At 47.3% G+C, this 11,257-nt stretch overlaps 1 protein-coding gene across 1 annotated transcript; it reads left to right on the forward strand.

Moving 5' to 3' along the window:
- The first annotated feature begins 19 nt into the window (after positions 1-19).
- Positions 20-11,203, forward strand: TRIM25 (tripartite motif containing 25). Its single transcript, XM_051797931.1, has 9 exons — positions 20-1,134; positions 2,313-2,408; positions 2,811-3,044; positions 3,507-3,666; positions 4,280-4,357; positions 4,726-4,806; positions 5,490-5,516; positions 5,854-5,952; positions 6,653-11,203. The coding sequence occupies exons 1-9, from the start codon at positions 517-519 to the stop codon at positions 7,171-7,173; spliced, it is 1,914 nt and encodes a 637-aa protein (XP_051653891.1). The 5' UTR covers positions 20-516; the 3' UTR covers positions 7,174-11,203.
- The last annotated feature ends 54 nt before the right edge of the window (positions 11,204-11,257 follow it).

The raw sequence follows: 11,257 nt of genomic DNA on the forward strand, positions 1-11,257 counted from the left end.
GGGCTGCGGGGGGGCTATGGGGGGCTGTGGGGGGCTATGGGGGGCTGCGGGGGACTATGAGGGGTTGCGGGGGGCTATGGGGGGCTGCAGGGCCGGCAGCCCGGGTGGGCACCGCACCCGACATCACCCGCTGCGGTTTAGAAACCAAACTCGAGGTCTCTGGGCGCGGTGAGTGACGCTGCCCCGACCCCCCGCCCCGGAGCCCCTCGACCCGGTCCACCCGCGGCCCCGGTGCGTGGAGGGGTGTGAGTTCAGCCCGGGGGTCGCGGGCGGCCGGTCCCGGTACTCCCCCGTGCCCATCCCGGGGCAGAGCCCGCAGTACCCCGGGCTGCCCGGTGCGGGAGACGGGCGGGTGCTGCCGGGGCTGCCACAGGGCTGCCGTCCCTCCCATCGGGCGGGGACGGGACACGCAATTTTCCGGAAAGCCCCGGCCCCAGTTTCGATTTTCCAGACCCGGTTTCGTTCCTCCATCCCCAGTTTCATTTCTGGCTGGTCGGAGCAGCGGCGGACGCGGCGATGGCGACGCTGGAGCCGGAGCTGAGCCTGGCGGGGCTGGAGGAGGAACTGACCTGCTGCATCTGCCTCTGCCTCTTCAGCAGCCCCGTGACGGTGCCCTGCGGCCACAACTTCTGTGCCGCCTGCCTGGAGCTCAGCTGGGCCGGGCTGTCCGAGGGGTTCAGCTGCCCCCAGTGCCGCGCCACCTTCGCGGTCCGCCCGAAGCTGCAGAAGAACACGGTGCTGTGCCGGGTGGTGGAGCAGCTCCAGGGCCGCGCTGGGGCCGGGGGTGAGGAGCAGGAGCAGGAGGAGGAGGACGGAGGGGCGGCGAAGTGCGAGGCGGAGGAGCCCCCCGTGTACTGCGACAGCTGCCGGGAGGCGCCGGCCGTGCAGACCTGCCTGACCTGCACCGCGTCCTTCTGCGCCGAGCACCTGCGGCCGCACCGCGACAGCCCCGCCTTCCGCGACCACCAGCTCTGCCCGCCCCTGAGAGACCTCCAGTACCGCAAGTGCCCCTCGCACAACCGGCTCTTCGAGTTCTTCTGCAGCAATCACGGCAGCTGCATCTGCTCCCTCTGCCTGCTCGGGCACAAGGTGTGCCACACCAGCCCCTTGGAGGAGGCTAAAGCCAATGCCCAGGTGAGCAGCTGCGGGGTCTGGTGCCCTCCGGGGCTGGAACATCCTCCCAGGGACACCCTGGAGCCTCTCTTCTCTCCTTCAGGGAGGGCGAGGGGGAGGCTGGACCAAGACTTGGACTGTAAATCTTGCATCTGGCCTTGGCAGACTGTTATCTCCCTCCCAGGCACATCTTCAGATTGATTCCTTGTGTTTTCCTCCTCTCTCCAAGGAGAGAGTCATTCCTTGCATTTTCCTCCTTTCTCCAAGATGTTGCTCAAGGGCCAGGGTTCTGGGAAGGTGCTGTCATGGGGCTGATTGCCAGCTCCTGGGCTGGGCTGGGCTGGGCTGGGGTGGGCTGGGCTGACCAGTGAGGTCTCCCACACTCCTGGTGTCATCCAGAACTCCAAGCCTCCTCTGCTGCCAGGGCTCACTGCATGGCCTTCTCACAGGCTGACCCGAGGGGCTGTGGACAAACATTGCCCTGTGTATGTTTTTAAGGCTCAAAGAATTATAAAAGTAGCCTAGGGAGATCTCCAGCACATAGGAAGTGCTCTTCTCCAGCCAGAAGGAGATTCACAGAGTGGAAGCCTGGCCTTCATATCTTACAGTGCAGCTGAAACTTGAAGGGTAGTTGAGTAGAGCATGCCTGAAAAGTTCAGGCATGAAACTGAAAAGTTTCATGCATGAAAAGTTCAGGCTTTCAGCTTTTCAGTTCAGAAACTCCCATCTGTTTGGTGAGTGTGTGTCCAGCTTTCCTGCAGAACTCACCCCTGACTGAGCTTAGCAGCATCTTGACCTAAAGGAACAGGTAACTCACATCTGAGTGATAAAATTCTCAAAGTGAGAGGGGTGAACAGTAGCATTAACTTTGTGCCCAAAGCCCAGCCTGAGAGCTAACATTTATTCTTAGCATGTGAACTGCTGAAAGCACTCAGTCCTTATCAAGAGAGTGAGTCAACAGTATGCATCTTGCTTCTGGGTCAGGTGGAGCTTCAGGGAGGGTGTGGGTGCCACAAGGCACGTGTATGCAGGACAGTACTTCTACATCCTGGAAGGTTTCAGGAGAAATAGGTTTTAAACTGCTGGTACTAAATGCTTACAAGATTATTTAAAACTTTCTGTGAACATGATTCTTATTCAGTGAGTGTGACCCGATGCAACTGCTTCTCTGACATAATTTCTGATCTCTCCTATTGCAGGTGATGCTGAAGAAGAAACTCATGATGCTGAATAATCAGAGTGAAAGAGCTGCTCAGGCAATGAGCACTGTGAAAACCAACCAAAGCCAATCTGCTGTAAGTGGGTAACTGTTCAAAGTGCTGTCGGGTTGCTTGGCACACGCTGGCCACTGTGTGGTGTTGGTGACTGTGCCCTCGTGACAACGGCTGTAGTACTGAGGTTGAACTGGCAGGAGAAGATGTTATTAGGAAGGAACAGAAAAGAGGCATTTTGGCAGGGCCAGGCAGCTCTGTGGGATATGGGAATAAACCAGGCACTATGTGTTTAATGCCTCCATTCCTTGCGAGTGAAGCAGTTTTCTTTACAAACTACGTAGAAATACTCAGCTCTTCTATTTCCTGTTTCAAGTAAGAGAAGCCTAAATGTTCCTGAAAGGTTTTTGTGCAGTAGCAGCAAGAGTACTTTGTTCACAAACTGTTCTTTTGAAACCAGTGTCTGTCTGCTCTTGTCTGCTCCAGGAGACAGCTTCCAGAAAGAAGGATTTGATCAGAAGTGAGTTTTCTGAAATTAAAGCTATAATTGAAGAAAGAGAAAATGAGATCATGAAAGCAATTGCAGATGAAGAAAAGAGAGTCTGGAACAAGTTTGATTATATTTACAGTGTTCTGGGAAAGAAGAAGAATGAAATTCAGTCTCTCAGAGATCAGATTGAGACGGCACTGACTGAAAGCGATGACGTTCTGTTTATGAAGGTATTAATGTCCTTTAAATGTGAATCCAATTCTTCATGTTTCTAGAATGCAGAATCACAAAAACCTGCTGTGGTCATCCAGCTCTCCAGACACTTTCAGTCAAACGGTATTGCAGTTGTGTGCAAGAACCTGCTATGACAGGATGTGCCAATGAGTACACAAATATCAGTGAAAGAACACTGGAATGGTGTCTGCAACTCCCCCAGCTCAGCCACTACCTCTGCCACAAACAGAGGGGCCAGCAGGCGAGAGAACTCATCTCCAGGAGGTGCTGCAGTTCTGTCCAGATCCTTCTCACTGTTTCAGATATCAGTTGGGAATTAAGGCATGTGGGCTGCTGCTGAAATTTTGCCCTGGGTTGTGTCCAGCTGTAGCCTTTGTGCCATTTAAAATAACCTGGTTATATTTTAACGTATGTGCTACGCAAGGCGTTCTGCCCCAATCTTCCATCTGTCATTTCAGAGAGCAGTAGCACTGCAACGAACATCACCAAAAGAGGCTTTCGTTCCTGTGGTTGAAATGGACCAAAATGTGATGAATTCCACTTATATGTTTGCCGTTAACCTCAGAGAAACACTGAAACTTGCAGCAGCGGTTCAGTATAAGGAGAGAAAAGCAGAAGGTACTGTATCACTGAGAAAACTGGCATTTTCTGCTTTGGCTGTGAGCTCAAATGAGGAATCTTCCCTCTCCAAATATAATTTAAATAAAAAGTGCAACAAGTACAGTTGGTTAATGTAAGTTATGTCTTCCAACCTCTGCAGTCCTCCCTCCATTTCCACACAAAACCATCACAGTATGGGCTAAATTGGGAGACAAAACATGCCAGTGTCTCTTCACTGTTATCTGTAATTGGATAAGTTGATGAGCATCATGATCCTACACCCTTCTGGCACAGCTCAGCCTTTCTTCCCTAGAGTAATTTATGGTGTCATTATGTAGCAGGCTTGGATGTGGTTAGGACATAGATTTGAGGGGAGATGTGAAACTCTTTAGGGTGACAGGGCTGTCAAGGTGCTGACTGTGTAAGTCCTACTTACTGGGTTAAGCAAAACTGTCTTTTGGACTGGGGCATGGGGATGCACTTTCCATCTCTGCTGAGTGTCCCTTCAGTTCTATTCACACAACGGATAAATAAGACTGAAAAATGTCCTCACTAATGCCTTTCTTTGTAGTTACTGTGCATTTCTGTGTACTGGCAATACCAACCATAATGTAAAATATTGCCATTGCAGCCACACCTGGGAAAACCATGGGCCCTCCATTGGCTCCTAGAGACAAAACCCCTGTTGGAAGAAGGCCTCATCAACTACGTAAGTACTAAAGAAATCATCCTCTCCTAACTAAGGTTTTACAAATAAATAAGAGTTCAAGCAGTTACCCCAGAGCTGTTTGCTGTAGTGGTGATGCAGAGATTATGAGCACCTTGGCACAGGAAAGGGAGGGTGCTTTGGGATGTTTAGTGATGGATGCCTTGTGAGCTGGAAAGCAGTGAACTGCACAGGTACAGTGGTGCATCAGCCTGTAGTGGTGTCAGTGTGGGCTGTAAAGCAAAGCAGAGCTTCCCCACCCTCTGGTTCTTTCAGGGTTTTTTAATTTGTACCAGACACCTCTTGGCTTGTTTGATGGATTTGTACATACTGAATTCTGCTTATGGGCTGTTCATGTTCTGTTGTTTTAGGTGCTCCCTCACAGGATCGTTCCCACAAAGAGAGAACCCTTCCCCACACTCCAGCCACTCCGCAGGAGAAGGCAAATACCAGTAAGTGGTGATTAAAGGAGCCTTACTCAAACATTTTGCTGGCCACATCTTGCCTACAGTGTAGGGCTGGGGTGATGGAGAGAAGTCTTTGTGGCAGGTTACACTGGGGCCTTTCAGTGCTGTTTTATTCCAGATACCAGCATTAATGGGTACTGTAGTCTGTTTGGAAGATCTTTCATATTTTCCTTTGGAAATAAATCCAAGTGTTAAGAAACCACTTCTGTTACTCCCACAGAGCTCTTGACAAAGGGTCCTTTCCATTCACAAGTCCTGGGTGTGGAGCACTCAGTGGGGTCTGTTGGGGAAGATGGAGTTTCACAGACTTGTAGCTCCTGTTGCTGCACTGAAGTTCTGTTGTAAAAAGAAAAGGAGTAGTCTGTGCCTCATGGGAACAGGTGTGTTGCCACTTGCCTGAACATGCAGCATCCTGGAGGAGAGAAATATTCCAGGGTCATATTTCCTATGACTCTGGAAATAGGAGGCAAATAGCAGGTTGTGTTTCCTGTGCAGCTTTTCAGTGTGGGTGTATTTGTACCTGGCTTCAACATGCTGGACTGTCAGCTCCATCCACTGCTGCAGCTTCAGAGGAGCTGTGACAATGGTGTTACAGCTGACACAATCTTATCAGGGGCTTTTCATTCCCAGTAGAACTCACAGTCTACTTTTTCTTTTTCCCCCTCCAGAGGAGAAAAACAAACCTGCTAAAGTTGGTAAGTCCAAACTTTCAGCATGCTTATTCTAATTTGCACTGACAGCTCTTAAATGATAAGCAGATAGTCATTAGTGTTGGTAAATTGAGTGTTGGTCAATAGTGTTGGTGTAATGATCACCAGAGTGATCAAACACTGATAGAGGTTGTACAGAGACAGTGGGATTTTCAAAACCTGACAGGATGGGGAATAACCTGAGCTAATATTGAAGTTAACCTGGTGTGGAGCAGGAGGCTAAACCAGACATGCTCCAACCTGAGTGTGTCTGTGGTGGTGTGTTAAACATGCAGGGTTTCTTTCCCAACTGGCCAAACTCTCTTTTCTTCTGTCCACACAGCACCAACCACAGCACCAAAAACTGCAACTGCTGCTGCTGCTGCAACTAAAGAGCTTATTGTCAGCTTTCTGAAGAAATCCAGAGAGGAGCTTCTGCAGTGTAAGACACTCAATATTATACTACTTAAAGATGAACTTTCTGCTTTTATTGCGCTGGTGTTATGTGTCCTCTGTAGCTACCTAACAGAAATACTTCTGAGGAGGTTTTGTTAGCTTAATAGGCCATCAGCTAGTTGTTACAAATGAAGGAAATTTTTGGAGGAAAAAGGGGCAGGAGTTTTCTAAATAGTTCTTTTGCCAGATGAATCCAATTTGTCTCCAGTATTTGTGTGTCTTTATGAAGATAAATGAAGTTTTCTAAGTAATGGCTTTGGTTTCCTCCAAAATGATGGCATCAGGGTAGCCTAGAAATATGGTGTAATGCACTGAATTTTTTTTTTTAATGAAATGGAGGCTTTTATGTGAGCTCAGGATGCCTTGTCAAGATGCTGTACAACATGGGTATACCTTTTGCTGCCAGATCAAAGATCCCCTTCTTTTTCCAGCATTTATTTGGGTGGTGAAAGAATGCCATGGGGATGCAGGAAGGAAGGAAACTCGCCCTCCATTTGCCTGCTGTGTAACATGGAGCTGCAGTTAAACCCAGAAGGTTTTACTGAGGCCCTCAGAACTGCCTGCACTGAGGAGGAGAGCAGAGCTGGGAGATGAACAAGCATGGGAACAAGTGCTTGGGCAGGACAGGATAAATAAATAAAAGTGCTTTGCTCTTCAGTACCTCCACATGATTCATGTCGTTGCAGATACTGCTCAAATCACCCTGGATTACAACACAGCTCATAACAACGTGATGCTGTCTGACAACTACACCAGGATGTCCGTCTCAGACAACTTCAGGGGTTACCACCCCCACCCTCAGCGCTTCACCGACTTCCGCCAGGTCCTGGGGTTCCAGTGCTTCAAGAGGGGCATCCACTACTGGGAGGTGGAGCTGCAGCAGAACAGCTTCTGTGGCATCGGGGTGTGCTACGGCAGCATGGCCCGGCACGGCCCCGAGAGCCGCCTGGGCAGGAACGGCAGCTCCTGGTGCGTCGAGTGGCTCAACAACAAAATATCGTCCTGGCACGACGACGTTGAAAAGTGCTTACCCAGCACAAAGGCCACCAGGATTGGGGTGCTGCTCCACTGCGAGGGGGGCTTTGTGATCTTCATGGCAGTGGGGGAGAAGCACAACTTGATCTATAAATTCAAAGCCCAGTTCACCGAGGCCTTGTACCCTGCCTTCTGGCTGTTCTCCAGTGGCACTGTGCTCTCTCTCACTTAAATGAAACAGCAAGGTCTCCTATCTTAGTTTAGTTCACCTAAGTACTTATATGCACGTAATCAAACCCAAAGTCTCAAAGATTGATTGTTTGAGGCAAAAATTATTAGCTCTTTTAAGCAGTTTGGGAAATCTGCCGATTCTTTGGTCTGAAGCCTTTAGAGAGTGATTTAGCAAAATGCTGATGATAGTAAAAACTACAATGAAAGGTTTTGCAAAGACTTTGATTGCCCTAAAATCAAAGTCATGGTATGAACCATTGTTAAATCTCTTCAGTAGCTGCTGTGGCTTCTGTGGTTGACTGTAAAGGAGCCCCAGAATTGATGTGTTCCACAGGTAACCATAACCCCTTTCAGAAAGAAACAGGAAGAAATCCTTGACAAATTCAGGTTCCAGGCTTTGAGGGAGCTCTCAGTGTTGCCTTTCTGTCTATACACAGACTGTTCATACACAGGTTCTCAGTGTATGACTCCATGAGATGCTACAGAAAGAGCTACTGAAATCAGTAAGTCCAGGTCTTATGGCACAGAGTTGTAAAAGCCAATATGACAGATCTCATCAGAATGGAAATGCAGAGACTTTTAGAGTTGATGGGAAAGAAATGGTGTTAAAATCACCAAGGAATAAATGACATTGACTCTGGGAATACACCAGAGTCTTCAGGAAGACATCCTGCAGAGCAGTGATGTGTGTCCTGTGATAACACAGTTTGGAGGATGAAGTATTCTGTCTCATCTGCTGACCCACAACATGCTTCACATCTTCACACTGAAGGCTCTTTAGTGTTGGGGTTTTTTTTGTGTGCTGAGGAGTTCAGGGGGTGCATTTTTGGCTTGCATATGGAGCATAAATCTGCTGTTTGCTTAAAGCAGGGTCTTCTGTCATAAAGCTTTTCCTCTTTGTGAGGTGGGATATTCTCTGATGGTGTATCTTTAGTTGTTCAGGTGGTAGAAGCTGAATTTCTTGTATAGTTTTGGGACTATGATTTGAGGAGTCTCAAGACATGTGCACAGGACCTAGAAAATGCTGTTTCTTCTCTGCATGAAGCCTGTGGGCAGACAGGTGAGTCCTTTGAAACATGCAGGGAATTAGCACAAAGGAGAATATACATCCATTCCTACTGGGATGGATTTTTAATTTTCCTGGTGTTCTTTGCTTTGGGTTGTGATATGTCTTCAGAAGTTCTGTGTACAGAGGAATCTGTACTTCCTACTTACAGTCTGTAGGCAATCAAGGTACTTGGATCTCATAGTTATTGGGTCTGTATCTTGTTGATGCCTCTGGGCTTACTGTGGTAGCTCCTATTTCTTGTAGCCCATGAAGAACAGGGAAGCTCACATGAGAGACTTCCTGGACTTTGATTTGTAAAACTCCCCTTGTGGGACTTGGTGAAATGGAACACAAAGCCACTGCTGGCAGTTTGGCAGGGAGTTGTTAGAAGGCTTAAAAGACCCTCTATGATACATTCCACATTAGCCCAAGTGCTTTGGAGAGAGACTTTCAGGGCTTGGTGTCTCTGTTTTCACTTGGCTTGTAAACTCTTGGTACTTTGTCAAGGATAGCATAAGTTTGATTTCTTCCATTTCTTTGGCCAAGATAGGATATGGAATTGCTGGTGGATCTAAAAGTGCCACAGCTGTCTCTGGAGCAGTTGTACTGTTTCAAGGGTCTCCACTCTCCAAAGCACAGTCAGCACTGAAACTACCAACCTAAGCAGAAGTCTTTAAAAGGTGTGGAGGGAGGATATGTCCTGCTGGGAGCCAACAATGAATGACAGACTGGGTTTTCTGCCCTTCCAGTTTGTCAGCATTGAGGGACAAGAGCAGTTTCCTCTGAGAAATCCTTTATCTGCTTGGCAGTGCCACGGGGCTGCAGATCCACTTGCAGGTGCTGAAAGATACTCTGTCCCCTTGGGACAAAGGTTTGTGCAGTGGAGAAGGTCCCCGTTCTCTGTTGCCTCTTGACTTAAAAGGGGTGTCAGTACTGACCTCTAAGTCTTTGGGCTTCTGTAGCCACAGTCTGGAGTGACACCCAAAGTCAAGAGCAGCTTTTATTCTGGACAAGGTGGGAATTCTTGAAATGTCACATTGGTGAACGACCAACAGTATGGAAGACAGAAGGTGTCCTGGATTACGAGGCAGTGAAACAAGCCTGCCACTGTACTCCTGGTCCTATTTTTTGCTTTCTTTAGTGCTGTGAATGACTAGAAATCATAGAAGGAAATTCTGATAGTTTGGAATGAAATCAGAAATATGTAATGGAATCGCTGGATTTCTGAAAACTCTTGTTTTGGTTAGCTTCAGATATCTTGGATATATTGAAACATTAGGGTGATATAATATTAAGAAAAATATTAGTTACAGCTAATAAGTGATGATTCAAAAACCTTTTCAACACAACTGAAGTGGTTGTACTTAGGCAGTAACTATCAAAGCTATACTGGTTTTAAACAAAACATCTGTAGAAGCATATATTTTAATTGTACTTCTCTTGTTAATACTACGAAGAACCCAACTTACCCAGTCTAGATATAGAACTAATTCTGGTGTCAATAACACCATGAGGATGTGGATTGATTGGCATTTTAATGTACAAGTGAGAGTAAATCAAGAAACAGTTGCTCACTGAAAAATAAACTAATCTGTTTAAATTTAATCTTTTCTTCAATGAAACACATCAGAAAAACATTGTATTTAGAAAAAGAAACGCTTATGTAGTTATCTGTTGGTTGCAGTGATGTATCAGCCAAGTACTTCAGTATGTGTATGGTGTGTTATTCCATGTAGTTGTGTCACCCAGGTGTCCCCACCAGGGCCACCAGCATGGATTTTATGCCACCTGATCCCTGGCCTGTAACTGCTGCAGGAGCTGACTGGTGAATTGTGATAGTTTGAATTCAATAAATACTGACAGTAAACCCCAACTCTCAATGTTTTGTTCTGTGCTCAGAGTTGAAGCAAAGCAGTGAGGGAGGCAGAAGGGAAGACACAGCAGAGTACAAATAACAGGTCTTTTACTGCATAATTCCCTGAGTTATACAAGAAGTGGGTAAGAGAGGAAAGGAGAGTTGCAGAGGCTGTGGTGTCCTCTGGGCTGTCTAATGCTGTCCTAGATCTCCTTCCCCTGAGCTACACACCCATTACCAGCTGATGACAAGGGGAACATCCTGACCAGTAAACAAAACTGGAACCTTTTCAAGTAAACAAAAACGTGGCCATCAGCTGGAGGAAGAGGAACAACTATGGACTCAGTGTGGGATTGCTTAAAAAACCCTCAGGTGATGTCCAGCATCTGCCTGCTTAAGGTACACCCAGAAGCAGCAATGGGTGATGATTCCTAACATTATCCAGTGAAATCAAACTAAAGGGAGGGTGGTTTGCAGGCTGCTGCCTCCCCACGTGGCCAGTGGAAAACAGCTCAGGAGGGAGCTGTTCTGGTGGCTCAATATGTTTAAAAATCGGCCCAAACAAAGACATCCACGAAACAAGTTCAGCATTTCCTTTTCCACTTAAAGTTCTCCAAGTCAGTTGGGCTGATGGAGGTTTTGGAGAAGAAACTCTCCAAAGAGTTCCCAGAGATTCAAACAGTATTTCTTGATCAGCAGAACACAAAACAACAAACCAGCAAAAACTAGGGGAGGAAAAATCCTCATCTTCACTAACCATCATGGCCCTGGGATTAGGAGGATAATCAGGTCTGTCAGAGCTTGGTCTCAGTTTCCAAAGCCAGACAAATAGATATTTTAAGCCCATATAAACTTGACTGTGACTACAGCCTGGGTCTTGAGCAAGTACTGAGATCCTCAGGAAGTCAGCAGGCTCGTTGCTCATACAAGGTCTATTTTCTTCCTTGCTAATGCCATTTCCTCTGGATTTAGCTTTGTGAACACTTTTTCACAGCAAAAAGAAAAACTGACCTGGACTCCAAATTGTACTCTCTGGGAAAACACGTGAAAGTGTTTATCAGGATGCTCCCTATTTTAATAAAACTATATTTGGCTACTGTTTAACACCCTGTATTTCTACACCCAGTCCTCTGACTCCCTCCCATTTGTTCCCCCCTTCCCCATTCCCTCCCAATTAAGTGG

This window comes from Manacus candei, unplaced genomic scaffold (assembly GCF_025592945.1).
Source record: "Manacus candei isolate 608988 ecotype Guabito, Panama unplaced genomic scaffold, ASM2559294v1 h1tg000047l, whole genome shotgun sequence".
NCBI lineage: Eukaryota > Metazoa > Chordata > Aves > Passeriformes > Pipridae > Manacus > Manacus candei.

Bases quoted from the DNA above. Each gene is read 5' to 3' on its own strand.
- TRIM25 (XM_051797931.1), top strand. From the start codon at position 517: ATGGCGACGCTGGAGCCGGAGCTGAGCCTGGCGGGGCTGGAGGAGGAA. The intron at 2,409-2,810 runs GTAAGTGGGTAA...TGTCTGCTCCAG, and splicing joins CCAACCAAAGCCAATCTGCT to GAGACAGCTTCCAGAAAGAA. The intron at 3,045-3,506 runs GTATTAATGTCC...CTGTCATTTCAG, and splicing joins ATGACGTTCTGTTTATGAAG to AGAGCAGTAGCACTGCAACG.